Genomic DNA, 24,929 nt, shown 5'->3' with positions numbered 1-24,929 from the left:
AGAGACACCTGCCTAACAGAAAGCCCAGTACAAAGGGACTCAGAAAAGAATCCTTTCACCACTTCAGACTCTGGCTGCAAATGAGTGTAAAGGACCCTGTCTCTCCCACTCTTCATACATTTCTAGGCACTCCAAACCTTCAAATACCAAAAGCAAGTTAGGGGAACTAAAAAGTCCTAGGCACTCAAGAACTTGAGCAGTCATTGGTGGAGAGGCCCTTAGGAAACCCACAAGAAACCACTCCAAGCTTTACCTAAGAAGCACATGGCAGGGTTGAAAGAGATCCCCAGGCACAAAAAAGCCTAATCCTCAAGCAGCCGGGGAGGAAAACTCAGATAAGTACCACCCACAGTTTCAAAGCTGGTGGCTGCACTCTCAGGAAAAAGCCCCTCTCTGCGAGGGTCCCATGCTACCACGGGTCTCGTGGAGGGGAAAGTTAAGGCTCCAAACTCAAAGCATCTGCAACCAGTAATGATTTGTCTCCAGCTAATACAAAGGAGCCGAACAACCAGTAAATAAATACAGAGACCTTTATAACAAAACACATCACTGTCACACCCCTGCAGAAAACAAACGACAAGGACCAAGACTTGCAGTGCTGACAGCACAAATGAGGATGACCAAGAGAGAAGAAATAAGCAATCCCCAACTTCCCATTAGAAAGAATTCATTTCAGTAGAAAGTAAAATCACATCAATAAAATACTGCGAAGAGTCAATCTACAATTTGTAGAGAACCTACAATAAGGAGTGTTATCTTCTGGTATGAAGGCACAATCAGTGAGATTCCTAGGTAAATGCTAGGAGCACTGACTACTAGCAGACTCAGTACAAATAATGAAAGAAATTATCCAGCTCAGCAAATTACATGATGAGGTCAGACACGAAGAAAAGAATTAAAAGCATTTGAAAAAGGAAATGCAGAGATAGAAAACTTTTCACTTAGAAATATATAAGAGAATTTTAAACTACCATTACATCATACATTACACACAAATTTAAGACTATAGAATATTTCAGGCAAAATCAAAACATTATAAAAGACATATATCTACTACATATGAGAAATACTGTTAAACAATGGCAGGACAATGGACAGAAATAGATAAATAACATTATACTGAAAAGTCCTTACACTGTTCATGAAGTGTCATTACTTCAAATAGCCCTTGACGACTTAAAACCATGATATACAAGGTAAAGGAGCAACTACTTAAAAAGACAGGTCAGAAAAGACAAGGAAAAGCAAGATAGAAAGCATGAGATGATAAAGAGACCCACAAATACCACAAAAACAAGACAGTAAGAGATTACGCTAACAGAATTAGCCATTATATTTAGCGATATGAAAATCAAACACAGATAATTTTCCTAAATAATGACTTAAACATTCTAGGTTTTCAGCTACCAAACACAAGAAGTAGGGCAAAAGAACTGAGAAAAGTTCCTGATACTCAAGTTGTTCAGCTACCAAGGCCTGAAGGGTCTCAGGCAACCTGAAAGGAGCACACTAGGAGCGGGCCAGGCCTTGCGGCAGCCAGGGAAAGCAGCAGTCTGTCTGCCTCCTTGTCTGCCTCCTGACCCCTCTGCTGAAACTCTACTCCTGGTGTGCTGGCCTTTGTAAACAGGACTTTTGGAAGGTACTTAGCTCATGGGGGTGGAACCCTCCTGATGGGAATGGTGCCATTAGACACACTGTAAGTGTTCTCTTCTCCCTGCCCTCTGATATGTAAGGGTACATTAAGGAGTCCACTTGCAACCCAGGAAGAGGCTCCTCACTGGGCACTAACTCTACCACATGGCTCTTGTAGGTCCCAGACTCCAGAAACTTGAGAAGTAAATTTCTATTACTCGAGCTCTCTAGTCTAATGAACTTTCTATTATAAACTCTGCAACAATGTGTGTGTATGTGTTTAATCAGAATCCTTTGCCACATTTGTGAGAAAGAAAATCTGTCACATAAAACCTTTCGGCGAGAATTCCAGGTAGCTGGCATCCATAGCAGCAGCATGCTGGCATGCCCAGGTGATCCCCCTCACCCAGTTAGCCCCCTTTTCTGATTTCCGATGATATACATCCCATTACTCCCTCAATTCTTCTCATTTTACTCAGTTTAGAATCATTTTCATTTCTTTGTGTGTGAACTGTCCTTACACATTTTCCTGATTTTTTGCTCAAGCTTTTGTTCATCTGTCCCTTCCTTTGGAAAGATTCTTTATATATTAGAGCTAAGAAAAAGTGAGACTAAAAAAAAGAAAAATCACAGCACGCACTCTGTTAAGACTTGCATATGAGAAAATCAGTGCTGGCTGTGCTCTAACTTTACTGATATTTCTGAAGTAGCACGTGAATGAAGCTGTAATTAAAATATGCTTCAGTGATCATTATAAAATATTTTTTCTCTAAAAGTGACTTTGCCTTTTCGGAAGCTGTTTGGCTGGGATGGAGAGATGGCTCAACTGTGAGGGTACATATGGACCTGTACGTACATATGGACCTGTACATACATATGACCTTTGTATATGGATCCTAGGAATCTGAATTTAAGTCACTTCACTTACTGGGCCATCTCCACCCCCTCATTTTGTTTAAAACCTTTGCACTTTTAAGATATCTATTGCTGAGTCTCAATGAAGTCCTACAATGGGTTGCTTCTAACTTAAAATGAGGCCACACTAAATCTTAATGGGCCACTTCTGAGGCATTCAATAAAGTTAGTTGTTAAGCAAAACACATGAAGAAATAGCACTGCTACTAAAAGCAAAGGCATTATCCATTAATTTTATTTTTGAATAGAGTTTACAGGAGTCAAGAACATGGAATGTCTCACAGAATTCATTTTCCTTAAGAAAACCTCATTAAATTTATCTCAAAAATAAACAGGTTTTATTTAAATTATCCTTAATTTACAATGTATCTCTTAACAAACTCTGAAATAAAAGTCAAAGTGATATTTGTAAGAACAACTGATCTGACCTTCTTATGGGAATTATTTAACACTTTCAGAGGGTCACTAAATCAGACTGGTTGCCACTAAATCCATAAAGTATTCATTCAAAGTCCGGACATTTGAGGAAAGAAAACAATTTTATATTTTTCTGATATTTCACAATTTTATACATAATTATAATTCTAATAAAATTATTCTACAAATGTCTCATATTCATTGCATTGGTCTGTGTCTTAAGTTTATATAGAAAGCATTTCGGGGATTCATTCAGGGGTTTAGTTCGTTGTCAACATGGGGGCATGGAGGCAGACGTGGTACTTGAAATGTAGCTGAAAGTTCTACATCCAAATTGGAAGGCAACAGGCAGAGAAAAACACTGGGTCTGTCTTGTGCATTTGAAACCCCAAAACCCACCCCCAGTGACACACTTCCTCCAACAAGGCCACACCTACTCCAACAAGGCCACACCTCCTAATCCCTATCGAGTAGCACCACTCCCTAAGAACAAAGTATTTAAATATATGAGCCTATGGGGTCCATTAATCAAACCACATTTCACTCCCTGCCCCCCGAAGACCTGAAGTCATATCATAATGCAGAAATGCATCAGTACAACTTCAAAAAGTCCCAACAGTCTATCACAGTCCCAACACTGTTTAAAAGTCCAAAATTCAAAGTCTCTTCTAAGACTCAAGGCAATCTCTTAACTCTAACCCTTGTAAAAGTCAAAATGAAGTAGATTACATCCTTCCAACATACGATGGTAGAGGATACTTAGGGAAGGGAGCGTGGTACGGAAATACTCAACCAAAGCAAGGCTCAAAACTAGCAAACTCCAAACTCTGTATTTCCACATCTGATGTCACCAAAGGGCTCCTCAGATCTTCTACTCCTGCAACAACACACTTCTTTCACAAGGGCTGGTTTGACTCCCCGAGGTAGAAATTTCTGGTTTCTTTAGAAACTCGGTTGTATCACATGATATTTTGCTGGAAGCTGTCTTGCGGGAGGATGTTTTGCTGAAGCAGACGCATGAGAAGGCATGTGATATTTTGCTGGAGTGATGATTGAGAGAGTGCATGATGTTTGGAAAGAATCTAAGTAGAATCTGGCAGACAGTGACAGGACACTCTTGCATTGCTACACCTTGCAATGCTCTGCTGGTCTTCATATAGAGAAATGCCCCAAAGAACTGCCCGTGGAATTCTGGCTGATTCTTGTCGCTTCCACTGGCTCACGCCGATTTGGCTGAGTCTTGTGGTTTCTGCTGGATGGAGCAGCTGCTACTGATTCACGTTTGGGGTTTGTCATTGGCCTGGACTTCTGGTATCCTGACAATGAAGAGTAAAATCACCCCAAAGAATTAAAACAGGTTCACAACCCTCTTTTTCCTATGAACCTTCTTTTTCCCCTACCTCTGGTCAGTGGGCTAAAAGAGAGGTTGAAGTGTTCTAGAACCCAAAATAAAATAGGTTTAGAAAAGTCTAAGCCTACAACTTCCTGTTAGCAGCTTCCCTCAGCAGGGAACCTAGGGCTCTGGCATCTCCAACGTCTTTGGAACTCCAAGGCAATCCTGGTTTTAGCTACACTTAAAGGCCTTTCTAGGACACCCCTGATACATGCCTGGCCTTAGTGGCTTTCCTTAATCACAGAAGGAGATTCCATAATCCATTTCTTACATCCTTGATCCTTGATTCAGGAGCCAGAATCATGTGGCTAAAAGCTGCCAAGTTCTGTAGCTTTGCTAGGGATGGAACATGGCCCTTATCAAATACATTTTCACCAGCCTTCTTTTTCAATGGTTTCCTGCACTGCCTAAGCTTGGCTGCCCTGAAACGTGCTTTGTAGAACAGGCTACCCTTGAACAGCCTTCCAAGTGCTCAGATTAAAGGTGTGTGGCACCACACCTGGCCCTAAGTTTTCTTTAAGTCCTTTTCATGACTTGGAAGCTTTGCTGTGTGAGGTCTTGCCCTAGGGTTAGTATCAGGGTTTTCTTTAGTCTGTTCATCTCCATGAACACAGGGCTTAGCACCATTACACTTCTTTTTTTTAAATTTTTTTTTATTTTTTTAAGATTTATTTACTTATTATATGTAAGTACACTGTAGCTGTCTTCAGACACTCCAGAAGAGGGAGTCAGATCTTGTTACGGATGGTTGTGAGCCACCATGTGTGGTTGCCGGGATTTGAACTCTGGACCTTTGGAAGAGCAGTCGGGTGCTCTTACCCGCTGAGCCATCTCGCCAGCCCGGCACCATTACACTTCTTGGTGGCTCTTTTCTCCTCAAACTGTACATTTTCTATTTTTCCTTGCTCCACTTGCAACTTTTCATTTAAAGATCTGCATAAGACTTGCTACTAATAACCAGCTGGCACAGTCACTACTAGGCTATTTGAAGTCTCCTCTGCTAACACCATTAAAACAAAACTCTTCAATTTAGCCTCAGGCAGTCTTTTTTTTTTTGGACAAGGGCAAAAAGCAGTCATATTTGCCAAACATCACAAGAACAGTATCTAGGTCACAAAATAAAATTCTTCTCCGCTGAAACACCTTAAGCCAGGTCATCATGATACACATTGCTCTTAGTACCACTGACTACCCAGCTTCTGCTAATATGGCCAATTAAGCCCCACTTAACGCATTTAAGTGTTCCCATAATCCAAAATCAGTCACACAAAAAGAGCACACATTCCACCAACAACAAGCATGGTCAGGCCTGTCACAGCAATAACCTACTCTTGGTACCAATCTCTGACTAGTCAATGGTCTCCTGCTATGAAACATCATGACCACAGCAACTCTTATAAAGGAAAGCATTTAACTGGGCTTGTTTACAGTCTATTGTCATCGTGTTTGAAGCATGGTGGCATTCAGACAGACATGCTGCTGGCATGTAGGTCACAGTCCTACATCCAAAGTGAAAGGGAGCAGGCAGAATAAAGCACTGGGCCTGGCTTCAGTATTTGAAACCTGAAAGCCCACCCCAGCGACACACTTCCTCCAATAAGGCCACACCTACTCAAGCAAGGCCACACCTCCTAATCCCTGTGAAGTAGGATCACTCTCTAAAGACCAAGCATTCAAGTATTCCGAGCCTATGGAAGCCATTCAAACCACCCACAGGCTGCTTAAGTTAGTACATTCAGGACCTAGCTTCCCAGTAATAGTATCTGCCTACTATTGATTCCATTTATTAAAGGAATAAGTATGCTTTTTATCACTGGGTTATTTTCAGCCTCAATAAATGAACTGCCGTTACTGTAAACATTTAAGAAGCAGTACCATAATTTCTATAATCAGAATGATATTAAAAATTCAAATTGTGTAATGAATCCCAGTGACTAGATCTCTACAAGGTAAAACTAGTGAGCCTGGAAGTTTGAGAGTCACATCTTCAAAAAAACAAGGATGTTACCAGTAACCTGGTTCTTAAACCCTACTACAAAACATCATCAACCTTTATCAAACCAAAAACATTAATTTTCCTTGGATTCAATTTCTAATAAGCATTTTGGTGATCTCAAGTAAAGTAAACTTAAATATGATGATTACCAAATATGTTTAACTGTTCCAACAAATTTTATTCAGGATTAATGATTGGGAGTTCTCTTAGGTGTTTTTAATTTTGTTTTATTCCTGGATGACCTAGAACTTTCTATGTAGACCAAGCTGGTCTGGAACTGGCAGTGACCAGCCTACCTCTGCCTCTACATCCTGAGTGCTAGTACTAAAGGCACAGGCTATTGTGCCTGGCGAGGACTGCTATGTTTTAATTTTTTTTTCCAAGCTCACACACACACTTTTTCCTGTATTAAAAAGTTCTAATTCAATGGTCACATTGCTGACCCTAGTTAAACTAAACGGAACACAAGCAATCCAAAAGTCATTAATCTCAATAAGGAATGCACAGGGAGGGGGGTGCACTGGAAGAAATGTAGGGAAGGAGATGTGGGGAAAGAGTAATCAGAATGCATTATGTACATGTATAAAATTATCAAAAACAAACAAACAAAAAAAAAACAGATGGGAGGCAAAGGCAGGCAGATTTCTGAGTTCGAGGCCAGCCTGGTCTGCTACACAGAGAAACCCTGTCTCAAAAAAAAAAAAAAAAAAACAGATTTAATTCTAAATTTTTCTCTAAACCACACGAAGTTGTTCCTTTGAAATCTAAAAGTAAAGGCAATGCAAGATTTATATCTGTCCCAGGGCACAATGGAAAAAGCTCTATTGAAATCAGTAGACCATTTCACAAAGGCCACTGACAAATCTGCATCTGACAAAGTCCTTGCATTTTCCAATCAAATACTAGAGGTTGACTAATTTGTCCTCACCCCTCATGTCACTAGGCTAAGAACAATGGTCATGATGGTTTCGCCATACTGTGTTTGACTAATTCTGGAATAAGGAGCATGCACTACTTGTTCCCACCTCTGTATTTTCTCACAATAGAGTAATACACCTATGTCACTAATTACTTACAAATTAGTCATAGCAGACACTAGCAAACTTTACTGTAAAGGGCTACAAAGTACAAACTATGGACTTTATAAGCCATCTTATTTGTTATGAATACTTAACTCTTCCTCTGCAGCATAAAATGAGACACGGACCATGGGTACATTAATTATTATGGATGTGTCTAAATAAATCTTTATTGACAAAACCAGGCAGCAAGCTAGATTTGGAACTTCAACCATGTTTTCTAATTCCATATTTCAGGTACAATTATATAATCTCCTTTTCCTGTAAAGATAGTCTTTCTCATTCAAAAAGTTCTCTTTCAAAAAATTAACCCTGTTCCATAAATTTTCACGTCACATAACTGATTCCACACAGTTCATTTGGGGGGAACAGAATCCCATTACTCAGAGGAAACCAAAGCTTACAAAAATAAAATTAAAATACTTATTAATGCAACATTTCAATGAAAATATGAAATCACCTTCCTTCACTTTCTGAGATTTACTATTCATACAGTAAGGGACTGGATACTCACAAATTCCTATCAAACTTCTATTTCCAATGTACAATAAAATAATATATCAAATATTCCGTCTTCCTAGACCATTTCATCTTTGAGAGATTACCAAACAGTACTGTAAGTTAGAAAATTTCAAATCCCTAAAATAGTCCTCTCAAAAAAAAAAAAAATTACAAAATAAAGGGAAAAGCTGATATATGCATAGAAATCCATGTATGTGCAAGTCATCTGAAGTTATGTATCTGGGGATAATCTTGAAACACAAAACATTAAGGATCTACCATGTGCTCATCAAAGGCCAAGCAGTGATCTAAGCAAGTTGTGCATTAACTCCTAGTCCTCCTAATTACAGCACATGAGACCTACCACCATTGGTGCCATTATATGGATCAGCAAACAGAGAAAGGCGGGTACTAAAGAAATACCTCCAAAGTTATATATAGCTAGTTACAAGTTGAACCAGGATTGACATCAGCTTAGGAGAATTGTGCTGCTGATCCCACACTCTTAATCACAAACTACATAGTTCGAAAGTAGGCATACTTGCCACCAGGAACCCCATAGCCGACACATGTGGTGCAGACCCAGGTAGGTAGACTACTTGCAACCCCACTTCCCACTTCCATCCTGCTTGCCTAAGTCCCAAGACTGTGCCAGAGACAGAATCCTCCTCTCAGCCCATCTACTTCCCTTTTGTACTCATAGGATTCTGGCTTCACTCCATACCTGGGACCTTGCAGCCAGCACACTTGGATCTCAAGAGTGGCGAGCTAGGGCATGGTGGTACAGAGTGGTGCGGGGAAGAGTTAATGGGGAGAGGATAGAAGGGCAGAGTACATGAGTCACTACGAAGAGGGATAACACTAAAGACATTTTGAAAAAAATCATAAACTTTCTACTGTACAACTTTCATAAAATATACAGAGTTTAAATGAAGTTATTCTATAGCAGGGCAAAAGTGACCCTACAGGATACTATAGAATAACAATTTAAAAGCTCAGTATCAGCCTGGTGTGGTGACGCACGCCTTTCATCCCAGCACTCGGGAGGCAGAAGCAGGAGGATTTCTGAGTTCGAGGCCAGCCTGGTCTACAGAGTGAGTTCCAGGGCAGACAGGACTACACAGAGAAACACTGACTCACAAAACCAAAAAGACAAAAAAAAAAGCTCAGTATCAGTAATGGTTTACCTTCTTCAGAGTTGTTGACAGGTCAAGCCTCATACCCCCTAAATGTTACAGGCTATTTCCAGTGCTACTGGTTACCATCCAGAACTTGACAGTAAGACCCTATTACTGAAGGTTCTTTTGAGTCACAGAACATTTAGAAATCAAACCAGTACTGACCTAGAAGCTACACCCCTCAAGGTTATCTTTCATAATGATGGAAAGTATCACGCAGGTACCAGAGGAGAGAAGGAATTGCCAATCTTACCCAACTGTGAAGCCTGACAGCTACAACAATAAGGTGCCTAAGAAGACATGCTCACCGACACACTTATAGCACAAATACCACAGTAGTAACCAAACACTTTTTGTTTGGGTTTAAGGCCCAATCCAAAAGTTAAAACCCATACCTGGCATTATTATCCGGGCCAAGAACCAGTGAGTAGACAGGACAGAGGTTCTAGGGAAGAACCCAATACTATTACTCTGATAAATGGACACAGAATTAAACCAACTCTTGATGACTTAGCATCATACACATAGAGTAATGAATTTCTCAACTCCCATCAGAGAAGCTTGGAGTCCAGTGGATTGAAATTAACACAGAGACCCACAGCAATCAGTGTACAGAGAATAAGAAACTATCCAGATAGTTGAGCCTTAAACAGAACATCTATATCACAACTCTACTCCCAAGCCCTGGTTGGTATGATGGCAAAGAGGGCAGAAAGACTATAAAAGCCACAGGTGGTAGATAACTACTAGGAAACAGTGTTGCCTGGATACTGCATGGCAGCACATAGGAATTCAGAGTTCAGAAGCACAAGACCTGTACAGAACCAGAAAGGACAAAATTCTAGCATGGAGACAGGAGGTGGACATTAAGTCCTACCCTTAGCAGAAGAGCTATCGGCAAGTGATTGTAGTTGGGAAAAAGAGAGTCGGTTGTAAGGCTCTGGTGGGTAGACCACTCACCAGTGAAAGGCACACATTTAAAAGTATATGGGCAGCATAAACTACTTTATGGGTTTAAAGATATATAAATAATAATATATAAAAATTAAAAATAATAATAAGCAGTATAAAGTTGGGTGGGTAGGAAAGAGGGGATGGATGTGGGAGGAGTTGGGGAGAAGTAAATATGATCCAAATGCATTGTACAAAATTCTCAAAGAACTAATTAAAAAGGAAGAGGAAAGTAGATGAAATTTAATTGAAGATCAACACTAAACAGTGACATTTTTGTTATTATTCTTTTGCATAACAATCTCTCATGATAATCTAGTCTTGTTATAGACTTGTAATTATTATAATCAACAAATTCTTATAAACATTTATTCAAAGTAATTTATTAATCTGTTTCATACAAATACTGACTTAATTTCCCAAAGCTGGGAACACTTTTATAGTACCAATTTCTTGATGACCTGTTAGTTTATATTGGTAATTTAGGAATAATAAATAAATAAATAAATAATACTGTTGAGAGAGATAAGGAAGTGTCTATAGAGAAGATACAAGGCAGACTATCATAGAAACAAGCAAGCTAAATATAGCAAAAATATTCTGCCAAACACGAGCCTATCTTGAACCTTGAAAGTATGTCTTACGGAAAGGCTGTATTCCACACAATTCCAAGAGAAATTTCAACATCAAGGCAGTCATTTTAGAAATCCTTTATCTGCAACACTCTTGCCTACAAGTTATGCTAGGGCAATAGTAGTACAAGGTTTATGCGAGTAACCAGCCAATATCTGATTTGACTGAAGACCCATCCCACGAGATGGAACCCATACCCAGCAATACCTGGGTGACCAAGAACCTGAGACAAGATAGACAGCCCAGAGATCCTGGGCAAAAACCAAACAATGCTACTCTTAAAACAAAATGTAGTGATATAATGACTCCTAATAATATTCCGCCACACTCAAATCGATAAGATGGCCTTGTTCAGCCATCATCAGAGAAGCTTCCTCCTATAGCAGATGGAAACTAACACAGAAACTCCAGATACTCCACAAAGAATGAATGAGACAGCCTGAGACTCTCAGCCCTAAATGGAATATCTCCATCCAATCCCGTCGACCCGCGGAGCTCAGTGGGAAAGGAGGAGAAAAGAATTTAAGAGACTAGCCGGGCGTGGTGGCCCACGCCTTTAATCCCAGCACTCGGGAGGCAGAGGCAAGCGGATTTCTGAGTTCGAGGCCAGCCTGGTCTACAGAGTGAGTTCCAGGACAGCCAGGGCTATTCAGAGAAACCCTGTCTTGAAAAAAAAAAAAAAAAAGAATTTAAGAGACTGATAGGATACAGGGCACCAAGAAAATAAGATTAGCATGAGCAAATCATGTGATATGAATTCACAGAGAGAGACACATGCACAGGACCTGCACATGTCTGCACCAGGTCCTGTATATATTACAGCTTCCAGTTTAAGAGTTTATGATGGGATTTCTGCGTGTTAGAACAAATGGATCTTGGATCCTTGTGCCTTCTCTTGGTTTGTCCTGTCCAACTTCAATGAGATAGCTTTTGTGTTATCTTACTATATTTTATTTTGTTATATTTCAGAAGTATCTCTTAGAAGCCTGCTCCTTTCTAATGAGAGAAAGAAAGGGAGAGGATCTGAATGAGAGGAGATGTGGAGATCAGCTGGGAGGAGTAGAGAGAAGGGAAACCAAATTCAGGATATATTATGTGAGAAAATCTATTTTCAATAAAAGAAAAAAATAAGAAGAAAACACGTCCTAGATACACAGAAACCTGTACCTACATATTTTCCATATACTTTTGCTTAAAACATTACCAATAACTATTAACAATTCAATTTATACAAGAAAACTATTGTAATAAGGTAAGCATGTTAAAGACTACCAGCAATTCAGTCCAGACTTATTTTTCATGAAAACATGAAATAAGATTAATTCAAAAGGTAAAATGTAGCCAATATAATGGCAGGTAAGCTTCATGATACCAAATGTGGCCTAGTATTAATTCATATCTAAAAGTAAGAGAACTTATGAAATATTAAAGAGATCCCATAAACCTACTATATAATGTATCATACATGTATCTACAGTGAGGTGTGTAATATATGATATAGGTGTTATATAAAATATATGTAATATATATATATACTTATTTATTCATTGTCAGTTTTGAAGCCTCCCAAGTACTGAAAGTGCATACATGGACAATCACTAATATTTATAATCCCCATTTATAAGCAAATGTTTCCAGATAGAGTAGAACTGCTTCATGTGTGAGCCACAGATCAAATCAATGCTAACCCACAAACTCTCTTACTGCTGGGTGACAGAACAGGTACAGAAACTGCAGTGAGCACAGAATTGTAGAACAACCTAACACTATTGTACAAGTCGCAAGACATTCATCCGACACACTGAGATAAGTTGATAGATAACTCGAGAGTCACTGAGCTAGGCCACAGTTCTCAGAATGTCTTTCAGGTGGACATGAGATTAAAATTCTTAGAAACTTATATGACGTGTATCATCTCACCATCAAAGAATGGACTCGGTGGCTTACCTCTGTCCTCCCCTTTCCTGAGCACATTTCTCTTTAAAACTGAGATATGACAGCTGCTCAGGTTTGCCCATGCAAGCAATTACAATATTCTGGAATGGTCTTCCTTGACTCTAATGTGCCAAAGAATCACCAAGGGAGACCAGTTAAAATACAGAAGACAACTGAGCAGGTTTCTGGAGTCCACCATACTGACAGGTGCCAAGTGATACCAGACACTACTGTGTGGCTCACATGTCGGACCAGAAAGGTGACCAAAACACAAAGCAGAACGGTCCCAGAACACTGGGCTATTTTCAGACAGAGAGGAAAATGGCTGGAACTTAGACCTCTTTACTACGAGACCGCTGCTGAGCCCAAAGTCTAACCCTAACTAACTAAAGTAGGCCATTTAGTGGTGTGTGCCTCAGTCCGTTCTACATATTCATGTAAGGTTAAGCGTACTCATTTAAGGATAAACAAAACTGAAAGCTCTGTGGTGCTTTTCAGAGAGCCAGACTTCAGTGTACAGATTGATTTGTGTCATGATCATTTACATATTAAGTATATCTCATTATCCCATACTTGTTAACATATATTCAACACTGAATTCTTCCATTACAGCAAATAAATCCCACCTTAAACTCTCAATTTTTTTAAGATACACATACTTATATAAAAATAACGTCTTTCTTTAAACCATCTCTGCAAAGTCTTCACAACTGCGAGAAAATTTAGTGAGTACAATACAGGTAACTGGGGCAGCAGAAAACAGATAAGAAGGTGTTCATCAACATATCCAATATAAGCCAGGCAGGGGTGGCATACACCCTAATCCCAGCACTCAGAAAGCAGAGGCAAGCTGGATCCCCGGGTTAGAGGTCAGTCTGGCCTACAGAGGGAGTTCCAGGATAGACAGGGCTAAACAGAGAAACCCTATCTTGAAAAATAAACAAACAATAACAAAAGCCCACAAAGTCAAATGCTATTTTAGGTGGCTACTTTGCACCAACAAATATGTAGACATGAACAGAAAGACAACTACTAAAATTTCACTGTATCCACATAGCCATAATGTGTTTAACATTTGTATTTGAAAAAACCTTCAATGTGAATCAACTTTTAATTATCAAAGAAACAATAGACTTCTTCTTTCTTGATTTTTCGAGACAGGGTTTCTCTGTGCAGCCCTGGCTGTCCTGGAAACTTTGTAGACCAGGCTGGCCTTGAACTCAGAAATCAGCTGCCTCTGTCTCCCAAGTGCTGGGATTAAAGGCGTTCGCCACCACCGCCTAGCCAATAAAGACTTTCTGATGAATGTGTAATTGATTAAATAAACTTAGACGCAAAATGGTTTAAAAACAAAAACAAAACAAGAAAAACAACTAGAAAAGGTCAGTAGAAAAACTGCCAACAGCAACCAAACCAGTGGAAAAGGTGTATCCTCACCTGCTCAACTGCAAATACTGCAACTAGAGACGGTTCAGGCATCCTGGGCGCTGACTCTACCTCCCACCCCAAGTCAAACACAGGAAAAGTAGTCAAATCTACACAATCCGGCAGGAATCTCATTTGCTATGCTTAGCATATGCTTTTCCCCTTCAAAACTCCAGTTGGAGTTTACTCTCCATTCTAAAGTAGAAGAGGGTGGACACAGAGTTTAGGAAAAGGATCTGTGGAAGGGACTAGAGTAGATAAGGTTATCAGAAACCTCCATGATTACCAGCTGCTTTCTAAGAAAAAGAAAGGGGCATGACCACACTCATCATCCCGTTGCTGTCTGCTATTGCCTCATGACAGCCTCCATCACCTCAGGCCGGCCATCAGCAGAGGCTCCACCTGTCCTCTATTAGGGGTCTTGGACTTAAGAGACAGAGAGAGAAGCACTTGCTCCCTGTACTAGTCAGCACCAAAGAACGCTGTTCACCGTGGCTCATAACTCAAAGCTGGTTAACAAAAGAGCCACCTACACTTGATCCTTTCCTTTCAGAAGTTTATAAAATCATAAGCCATCAAGTATGACTCTACTTAGAAAATTTTTTCACCAATATTCAATATTTAATGTTTCATATTAGGTATTTTACAAAATTTGCCAAATTAACTTCCAAGCTCTGCAAAGTCAATCCCAAGAATTTAATAAAAACTTTTATTTATTTTTATTCCATTTACTTATGGAGGTAGACAAGAGGATCCTAAGTGGGGGTATGAGACAGAACTGGCCTGGAAGAAACCTCAGGTGGCTGGGAGCACATGAGAACAGACTTTCAGGGAGACAGCTTCAGCGAGAAGGGTCATTTAATGGGGGGTGGGGGTTAAACTGTTGGGGTGGTAGGGCCTTTAGGCATATCACTGGGCCCGGCCAGGGCACTGGAAATACCCCATCTATGTGAGGAGGAATTCCAGGAGCTGCCACACATGGTCTTATAAGGGGCGAGGAAGTTTAATATGGCTATCAGGCTACATGACCTCCTGGGGATGGGGAGACCCAGGACAAGAGGCAAGCAATCAAACTCCTGCCAATCTCAGGATGATATTTTCAGGGTTTGTACACGCCTCGACCCCACTCTTGCTCTGGGGCAGCTCCTCCGCCCCACAGGAGGACACATAGGTCAGAGGACACTTTTGATGATGAAAGAACAATTTTCAAGAGTTGTCTCTTTCCTTCCAACATGGGAGTCCCAGGGATCAAACTCAAGTCATCAGGTTTGCCTGAAAATGCCTTCACCTGAGTCTTCATGGCTGGCGGAGTCTTCTGAAAATCTACACTTGAACTTTCTTACTCAGCTTTTAGATCTAGATCATGTGGGGTTTGGACACATTTTTAAGGAACCTTTTAGGTTATTTATGATTCAAAACTGCTCTCTCTCTATTGTTAGTAAGTCAATAAAATACTGACCAAATCATATGATCCAAGAACTCTTAAAAGAAGCATGCATTTTCTGCTAGAAGAATGAATGGCTTTATAATACACTCTAAAGCATTTTCCCTACCTGTCAGTGCTTAAAGAATCTCCTCTAAAAATGCTGAAATTTTTCAGTACTTGAACACAGCTTCTCACTCAGATCAATAGCATCCAACAGAGATAAAGTATTTTTTTTTTTATTTATTATATCTAACTACACTATAGCTGTCTTCAGATGCACCATAAGAGGGCATCAGATCTCATTACGGATGGTTGTGAGCCACCATGTGGTTGCTGGGATTTGAACTCAGGACCTTTGGAAGAGCAGTTGGTGCTCTTAACCACTGAGCCATCTCTCCAGCCCGAGATAAAGTATTTTTAAAAAGTGTGTGCATCTGTGTCTGTAGGTGGGAGCATGCACCTGGAGCAGGTGCCCCAGACATGTCCTCTGGAGCTGAGTGAGACAGTGTGAGCGCAGTTCGGTACTTATAACAAGTGCTAGAAACTGAACTCAACAGGGGATGTTCTTAACACTCAGCTGCCCTCCAGCCCTCTGTCACATTTGAAAGTAAATTGAAATTGAAAAACTAACTTTATAATTTTAATATAATATACTGAAATTTTTATTTCAATATATAAATAAAATATTGCAAACTTTACATTTTTACCCTAAATTTTCCAAATTCACTCCATGTTATAGCATACCTGAACTTGGACCTGACACATCTAAAGTGTTCAGTAGCCACACAGTACTAAAATGTCCCCAAAGCCTTTTACATTGAAGGCTTAGAATTCAAAACAGCCATGTTTAAGATGAGGTCTTTGAAGAAATAATATTTTCCTTTGGTTTATGACCCAACCATCTGAAAAATATGATAATTTTCTAATAGTCTCCATAAAAACTAAATTATAACTGATTCATGTGTGTAAGACTGAAAACTAGAATCAATTCCTTTCCACTCCCATTGTCAGCTTCTGTCACAGTTATGGGATAACATAAAAATTCTAATACCCTTTTTATAAACTCTTTACACCCTGAGAAGAGATTCACAAATATCTCTGAAGCCAACCTATTGATCACTATCTCAACTATCACCACCTACTCCTGCCCAGCTCCAACTACTGCAGGGCAGGGACTTTACAACCCAAAGAGTGAGGTCACCTCTACCTGAACCCCGCATCCCCTGACTAAAACTCATCAACTTCTATTAACTACAAAATGAAAGTTAAACGTACTGATTATAAGTGCCTGCCACAACACAATGTTCAATAATTATTTGTTGAATAGACAAATTGATGCATCTACCTGCTTTTCCCTAGACAAAAATCAGACACAGTGTTAAGACAGGTTGTACAACAAGCAATGCATATATATTATTACACTGGAAAGTTATCCAGGCTCCCAACTCTGGGTTAATTGCTTTCAGATGTTTTTCAACACCACTTGGCAAGAAAAACAATAGTGCATAACATGTTTAAATTCTACCTGTCATACATCACTAAACTCCAAAACAAACTCAGAATCTTGCACACAGGAGGCATAAATATTTTCTAAGAGTACTTCAGAACTCTCAAAACACATGAAACTCAAAAAGAAGGAAGACCAAAGTGTGGATACTTCGATCCTTCTTACAAGGAGAAACAAAATGCCCATGGAAGGAGTTACAAAAGTGTGAAGCAGAGACTGAAGGAATGACTATCCAGAGACTGCCCCACCTGGGGATCCATTCCATAAACAACCACCAAATCCAGACACTATTGTGGATGCCAACAAGAGCTTGCTGACAGAAGCCTGATAAAGCTGTCTCCTGAGAGGCTCTGCCAGTGCCTGGCAAATACAGAAATGGATGCTCACAGCCATCCATTAGACTGAGCACAGGGTCCCCAATGAAGGAGCTAGAGAAAGGACCCAAGGAGCTGAAGGGGTTTGCAGCCCCATAGGAGGAACAAAAATATGAACTAACCAGTACCCCCAGAGCTCCCTGGGACTAAACCACCAACCAAAGAAAACACATGGTGGGACTCATGGCTCTAGCTGCATATGTAGCAGAGGATGGCCTTGTGGATCATCAATGGGAGGAGAGGCCCTTGGTCCTGTGAAGGTTCTATGCCCCAGTATAGGGGAATGCCAGGGCCAGGAAGTGAGAGTGAGAGTGGCTTGGTGAGCAGGGGGAGGGGAGAGGGGAGAGGAGGGTTTCGGAGGGGAAACCAGGAACGGGGATAACATTTGAAATGTAAATATAGAAAATATCAAATTAAAAAAAATCATTTAACCAATAAAAAAAAAAGTACTTCAGCACATACAGAATTGCTGGGGCTATGTTTCTTTATATTAGCTTATTAATGTAGGAAGTATATCTCCAATACCACAATAGTAAGAGGATTTATTTGTGTCTACCTTAAAAACTACAAAGCTGCAATGCATGTAAAGAGGGCCTATACAGACAGACAGGAACGTGCACACACACACACAACACAGATGCACCCTACTGAGGTTACAGTACATACTAGGCTGAGTCCTTCCCTTGTCATCATGACTTTCTGTTCTCTTCATCTTTGACTTGACAACCTCTTAATGTGTCATTATCACACATTTCTTTTCCCCCCTTTCTGCTTTCCTTTGTTGTACTATGGTTCCACAAGCATTTCTCACATTTTTCTGTTATTGTTAGAATAGTCTACTTATTGTGCAAATGACACTCACCTACCTATAACATTGTAGACCTTAAGAAGTTTTCCACTGCAGGACTTATGTGTAATATAAATCATCAAAATGCTAATATTTTCCTCCTTTTGTCAGAATGAGAAAACAAAAGCTAAAGTAAGCTGATGTGCTATTTTTATGATTCTTGAACTGTTACTATGTGGTTTTTAGTTGATTTAGCAAATGCTGCTGTGTGAAAGAAGAAATTTATTTCCAACCTGCTGAGGCAGCAAGTTTCTTTATAGACCTCAAGCTTGAGGCAGTCAAGCCTACAGGCAGCTGAAACTAGATTTATAGGTGAGTCACCAAAAAATGACTGCAAACAGCACCTTAAAATCATACAGGCTGACAAAATACCCAGTTTACACCATCAATAGAAGCAGCGAGGGATAGGTAACATATTCTAAGGCAAAACATTAACAAAGCCATACTACCTTTCAACATTTTAACTTTGCAAATAATATAAACTAGAGAGAGATGACCATATGCACTACAGTGGGAAATATCTTAAGACAGAAGGGGCTGCCGAGCTGAGTATTGTGGTCCGTGCCTTTATTCCCAGCACTTGGAAGATGGAGGCAGAGGTAAGCAGATGTTCAAAGCAAGCCTGATCTACACAGCAAGTTCTAGGCTGGCAGCCAGAGTTACATAGTGAGAACCTGTCTAAAATTAATAATGATAATGAATAAAAAAGGATGTTTCCAATAAGCCTCCCTGAAAACCAAATAGAAGCAACTGATTTCTTATAGTGTTCTTCAGCCTCTAAAAGATATTATGATTTTGATCCTTCACAAGAGAGCACACAAGAAAATTTTTATGGCAGTGGTAAAGAAAATGTACTTTATAAGCCAGGTGTGGTGGCCAACACCTTTAATCCCAGCACTAAGGAGGCTTATGCAGGTGGAGCTCTGGGAGTCCAAGTTCAGCCTGCTGATGGGCATAGTGAGTTCCAAGACAACCATAGCTACAGTGAGACTGTCTCAAAGAAAAATGAGGTAGGAGGGAGGGTAGAGAAAAGGAAAACAGAAGGAAAATTCATTTCTCACATTTACTTCAGAAACAAAAACTAGTATCCACACAATATGTAACTTATGTAACTATAATAAACAGTATAATGGTACATATCTGTAACTGGCTATAATACCAGCACTATGGAAGCTGACGCAAAATTCCCAGTTCAAGGTCCGCTTGGAATACACAGCGAGGCCATGTGGGAGAGGAGGTCCAGTACTGTGTTCACCTACGTGTAACATGGATGAGTAAAAAGTCCTAATATCCTTTTCATAAACGTGTTATGCAACTTCTAGCACTAATATAAGTAGTTACATTGATGCTACTAGTCACCAAAGGTTCTACCTGTGCTGTTAGGACGGTTGTTGTTCACCTAAGATTGAGAGTGCTCATTCCCCAGCAGTCTCCTGAGAACAGTGTGCCTCTAAGAAAACTGGAACAAGAAGAGCACAGAGGGTGGGCTGAAGAATGACAATCTCATTCTTTAGTGTGATAATCAATAAGGCTAGCACGAAGCTCTACCAGTGGGATAGGAAGGAAGACTGGAGAATGTTAAAGCCCAGCAATGCCCTTAGGCCTAGATGCACAGAAGAGGAGACGCCCTTGGTACTCTACACTGCACTCTACATTCCATGGGCACTGTTAGCCCATGGCGGCTCTCCAGCACCAGAGCTGTTGCAGTGTATAAGCTGCAGTTTCTTAGTTGTAGAAAAGTGACACAAATATACTTGGGACAGAAGATGCTAGTGTGGCAGCAGAAAGTGAGATGACCCAAAGGAAAGGTGAGAGAGATTGGGGGGGGGGGGAGTTTAGGAGATCTTTAACATCATACTCTATCTCCTCCAGTCTTTTTTTTAAAAAAAAAAAAGATACCTGGAGTGTTCTGTGGTTAAACCATCAGTATTCTGTGTTTCAAATATATATTTTTTAATAAAAATTTTATTTTGCTTTGTTTCAGACAAGGCATCTCTCTACAGCCCAGACAGGCCTGGAATTTAGAGCAAGCCTCTAGCTTCATCCAGGGACATCTGTGAGTCACCATGTTCTGCCTAAAAAAGCACCATAACTGCTTTATACATCTTCAACTCTAAACTGCTTAAGAAAACAAAATACACAATATAGTGTTGTTTTTTCAGAAATTCTTAAGACTTCAAAACATAGGTCTAGGTTATCCAATTAAAATGACAAGTTCTTTCATTATGACATAACCATCCCTCAGACTAAGCTTGTGTCCCAAACAAAAAATAGCCAACAATTCCACTTTTATATGTAGGGCTTAACCCTGTCCTTGTTGACTTGGGTTTTTCTGACAGTCTTAGTATGAAGCCTAGGCTAGGATTACAAGGACATAGGGCAATGTGTTATTTTGAATCAACCATTTAAATGAGAATTGGTCACCATTATGTACTACAAATAAGTACTGAAATTTTATTTGGAGTATTTGAGCATATTCTTGGTTCCACTACTTAGAATTGGGCAAACTATTTCTCTCTTGTGATTTGGTTAAACTACACATTAATTCTATAGACAATGTGGTCTCACAAACATAAATTCAATGAGTACATTCTTCCTAACATATTTAAAAGGAGGAAGAAGAGAAGGAAGGAAGAGAGACAGGGCAAGGAGGGAGGAAGGGGAGGGAGTGAAGGGAAAATGGCTCAGATAAGAGAAGTGGGTTTGGATCCCCATCACCAGTATAAAATGCTAGGTGTGGCACAGGAACCTGTAAAGCAAGCCCCAGTGAGACAGGAGGACGGCAGGAGCTTGCTGGGTGTCAGTCTATCCAAAACCAAGGAACTAGTTCCAGATTCTGTGAGAAACTCTATCCCTAAGGAATACAAGAGAGAGTGGCGGAGGACTCCCACAGCCTCCTCTTCTGGCTTCCAAATGTGCACACACATGCACAAGCACACACGCATGCACACGTATGGATACATGCTAGACACAATCATCTCACATGCAAAATATTTAAAATATTTTAAAAATAAAAGATGGATGTGTACAGTAAGTAGAAACAGACAATTGAGGAAAACAAGACACATGACATGTCTACACAAATATAAAGCCATATCCCTTTTAGGACGTTATTTTATGCATGGAATTAATCATTACAAAGGACATTTTACATTACAAAGGTGCCATTTTAGATATTTAGACAAACCAATTTACTACAAAAATCCCTAAAACATTTTAAAGTGCAGTCCATGAAACCTAATCCTCTGTGCTCCAAGTCACGGGTGTGGGGCTGTTGGAGGTATAGCACTGCTTAATTTATACTTTAAAGCCCTGAGTTTGGCTGGATTACTGAGCATCTGAGACTTAAAATACTCATAAATCCAATAAATTTCAATAATAAATTGGTCTTCTGCATCAAATTATTAGTATAAGCCACTCACTATTATTTCCCTACTTTACAGACAGGAGATAAAACAGATTAGTAACTGTGTAGATGTTCTAGCATTTCATATTAGAACCTACAACTACTTTAGTACATAGCACACTAGAGTCCAAAAATATTTTGTTTAGAGTCAACAAAAACTCCAGAGGGGAAATCTGGATGTCAGAACTCTACGGAGTTATTCAAAGCTGTTCTCTAAACTTTTCTTCACAGCACTCTTATCTGTTTAAACCTTTGAAATTCATGGAGCATGGTTAAATCTCTAAGTAAAGGCCTGGTACAAGCCGCATCACTGAGGAGAGCCCACGCCTTCCTTCCTTGGTGCAAACTTTGGTGAACATGGGTCAGGATTCTAGAAAACTCCTACCTGCCTTAGAGATGTAAGAACTTTACTGATCCCAGCCTTTATCTGGACTCTTCAGAAGCAAAATAGGTTGGTAGAAAGGAATATGTAAACCTAATGTGCAATACAAAGTGGCAGATGTAACATTGCTGGAGATCTGTAACAATCTTAATAAAAGAGGAAAGCACTCTGACTGGGCATTTGTGACTGCCGGGCCACTCCAAGGTCAACTCTTCCAACTTTATCAGACCCTATGATGCAATAGATTTCTAGGTATCAAAGATACCACAGAAAAATAATATAGACTTCTCTGCCCTTAAGGAGTTAGTTATAAGAGTCCGGATAAGACAAATTTAGAATCTTCTGGGATCCTAATAAAGTAACGAACCTTCCTATAGGATGTAGCCACATTTCAGAATTTACTCAAAAGGTCATATGTGTAAATAAACGGGTATCACTAGTGTATTAGAGTAAGACTCAGTGTAATGAAGAACTCAAATAGATGCTAAGTCTGGTGTGATCCAAACCTGCAACTCCATCATGAGTTTGAGACTAGCCTGGGCTACATAAACTAAAATGAAGACAGACTTAAGATTATTCTGGCCAGCCTTGTAAAAATCAAGAAAATGAAAGGAGGCATTCCATTAAAAGAGTAAAATAAAACTGAATAAAGTGAAAATTTTAACTTACAATTTGCAGTAATGGGGGTGGGGAACGAAGAGGTCTGTACTTTATAAAGTAAACAAATAGTAAGTACACAGAACTGGACCAGCCTAGTGACATCAACATTTATTTCAACAACTTTCTAGTCATGGCATGGGAGAAAGTTACTTAATTCTTTGCCTTCACCTTCACACCTGTGAGTAGGGCAGGAAAAAAAAATGGCCTGTCAATTAGCAAAACATTCACAGCAGGGTTGTTATGACACTGCCCGGTTGGTCAAAACTTTATGATCAAAGTAAAATTCCAATCCTTTAATCACTGGCTTCCTCCTTCTTGGTTTTAACCCTCAAATACCTTCCTACCTCCTGGGACCTAGTGTCCTTTCTCCAAAATAAAGACTTTCCTAACTCTACATTTGCAAAGTCTTTTTTCACTGTCAGAACCCACTTCTCTCCCTGAGTCGTAAAGTGCTCCGTCTGTCCTTCACGGTTTGCTAACACTGCGATCGTTTTCTTGATGCTTCTCCCTTCTCACTAAAGTGTAGTTTCAGAAAGCCCGGACGAGTAATCTGTACTTCATCCTCATCCGTACCCATCAGCCCAGAAGGTACCTATGCCAGGCTGGGGAAAGCGACGCTGAATTAAACTGTGATGTTTACAACTGGAGTGGCTGCAATTCCAGAAACTGCTTAATGTCAAGTAATTTGTCATTGCCTTCAGATCCCCAAAAGTCACGGCTGGAGAAGTCTTTTTAAAAAAAAAAAAAAAAAAAAATATCAGACCAACGCCATCCTTTCAAGAAAAGTTCCACCGGGCAGCCCTGGCACGAGTAGCCGGGACGGTCATTCTCTGCTTCGCGAGTTGAGCGTGCAGCAAGGGCAGCGGCGCTCGGATCGGTCGGCGCGGTAGTTTGAAACGAGGGCAGCGGGCCGGCTCGGGCCGCCACGCGGGGCTGGGCTCCGTGCTCCCGCCAACTTCCCGCAGGCCGCCGCCTCCCGCGTCCGCCGCAGCGACACCCTCCAGGGGCGGCGGCGCGCCGTGCTCGGCCCCGCGGGTCCAACGGAGCGGCGCGGCTCGGGCCTGGCCGCCGCCCGTTCTCCGGCCCCGAGGCCTCGCTCTCTCCCCGCGGGCCGCCGCCGCCGCTCCGTTCCGCTCCGGGTCGCAGGCCGCCGCCCCTAGGGGAGCGGGGACGCTCGCCCGGCTCCGCGTGGCGCCGGGGGCGGAGCCGGCCCCGAGGGCCCCCGAGAGGACGGGGGCGGGTGGCCGTGTCCGCCTTCCCCGCCGCATCCCCGGCGCCCCTCTCCCGACCTTTCCCGGGGGCCCGAGCCGAGCCCGGGGCCGGGCGGCCGGCGCGACGCGGCACTTACCAACCCGCCTGGGACAACGCGGCGCCGGACACCTCGGCCATGGTTAGCTCTGCTCAGGCTCGGGGACGGCAGGGGTCTGAAGTGAGGGTGGGGGACAGGCCTCCTGCGGGAGACCCCGAAAAAAGAAAAAGAAGAAAGAGGGGGAGAAAAAGAAGAAAGAAAAGAAAAAGAAAAAGAAAAAAAAAACTCCTCTGGTCGACTGTGCCACTGGGCATGCTCAGTGCGACGGGCGCTTCCGCGTGCGGGTTCCGCTCGCCGCGTTTTGCGAGCGGCCGCAGGAGGCCGGGCCCGGGCTGGGAGCGGCGAGCCGCCAAACGCGGCCTGGGCCGGGGATCGGACGCGGCGCCGCGGGGGACGGCGCTAGGCTAGGCTGGCTGGCGCCGCTCCTGCCGGGGACCGGGCTGCTTGGTCACTTTCTAAGTTGCACACACACACACGCGCGGGCGCGGGGGCCAGGGGCACGGCTGCCTCACGAGGCGGGACACGGACCCCCGCGGCCCGGGCGGCGGCGCATCGGGGATGATGCTACCACGGCCACGTTTGGGGCGGTGCATCCCAGCCCATTCCGCACCGGAGCTGACTGTTGTCACCAGGGCCCGCTCCATTCGGGTCGGCCGAGGCTCAGAGACTGCGGCTCGCACCCCACTCTGGGTCCCCGCAGACAGTTGGGTGAGCGCGACACCCGAACCCTGCGCTTAGGGGAGTTAGCTTGGAAACTGGGCAGCGGGGACGAGACTTGTTTCTTTTCTCTGGTCACCCTCCTGCTGGGCGGAGCCCTGTCCCAGCGCGGCCCCAGCGACCTTGGCACCGGCAACCTAACCGGGCTAGCACCGCCCTAACGCCGTGCCCTTTGCCGCACGCGGGAGGACCGGGGTGCACGGCGAGTCCCCGACTGGGCACGCGCGGCGACGCCACCGAGCTGCG

General features: G+C 41.8%; 1 protein-coding gene across 1 annotated transcript in view; it reads right to left on the bottom strand.

Moving 5' to 3' along the window:
• Positions 1-24,275, bottom strand: part of Tdrd3 (tudor domain containing 3) — a 136,451-nt gene extending 112,176 nt beyond the window's left edge. Inside the window, exon 1 of the mRNA XM_021202958.2 lies at positions 24,006-24,275. Coding sequence (XP_021058617.1) covers positions 24,006-24,046 — 41 coding nt within the window. The 5' untranslated portion in view covers positions 24,047-24,275. The remainder of the gene's footprint in view (positions 1-24,005) is intronic.
• Between the last annotated feature and the right edge of the window lie 654 nt (positions 24,276-24,929).

The sequence above is a fragment of the Mus pahari genome, chromosome 8 (assembly GCF_900095145.1).
Source record: "Mus pahari chromosome 8, PAHARI_EIJ_v1.1, whole genome shotgun sequence".
Taxonomy (NCBI): Eukaryota; Metazoa; Chordata; class Mammalia; order Rodentia; family Muridae; genus Mus; species Mus pahari.
Note: the sequence above shows the minus strand (reverse complement) of the source record. Positions and strands in the feature narration are given on the sequence as shown.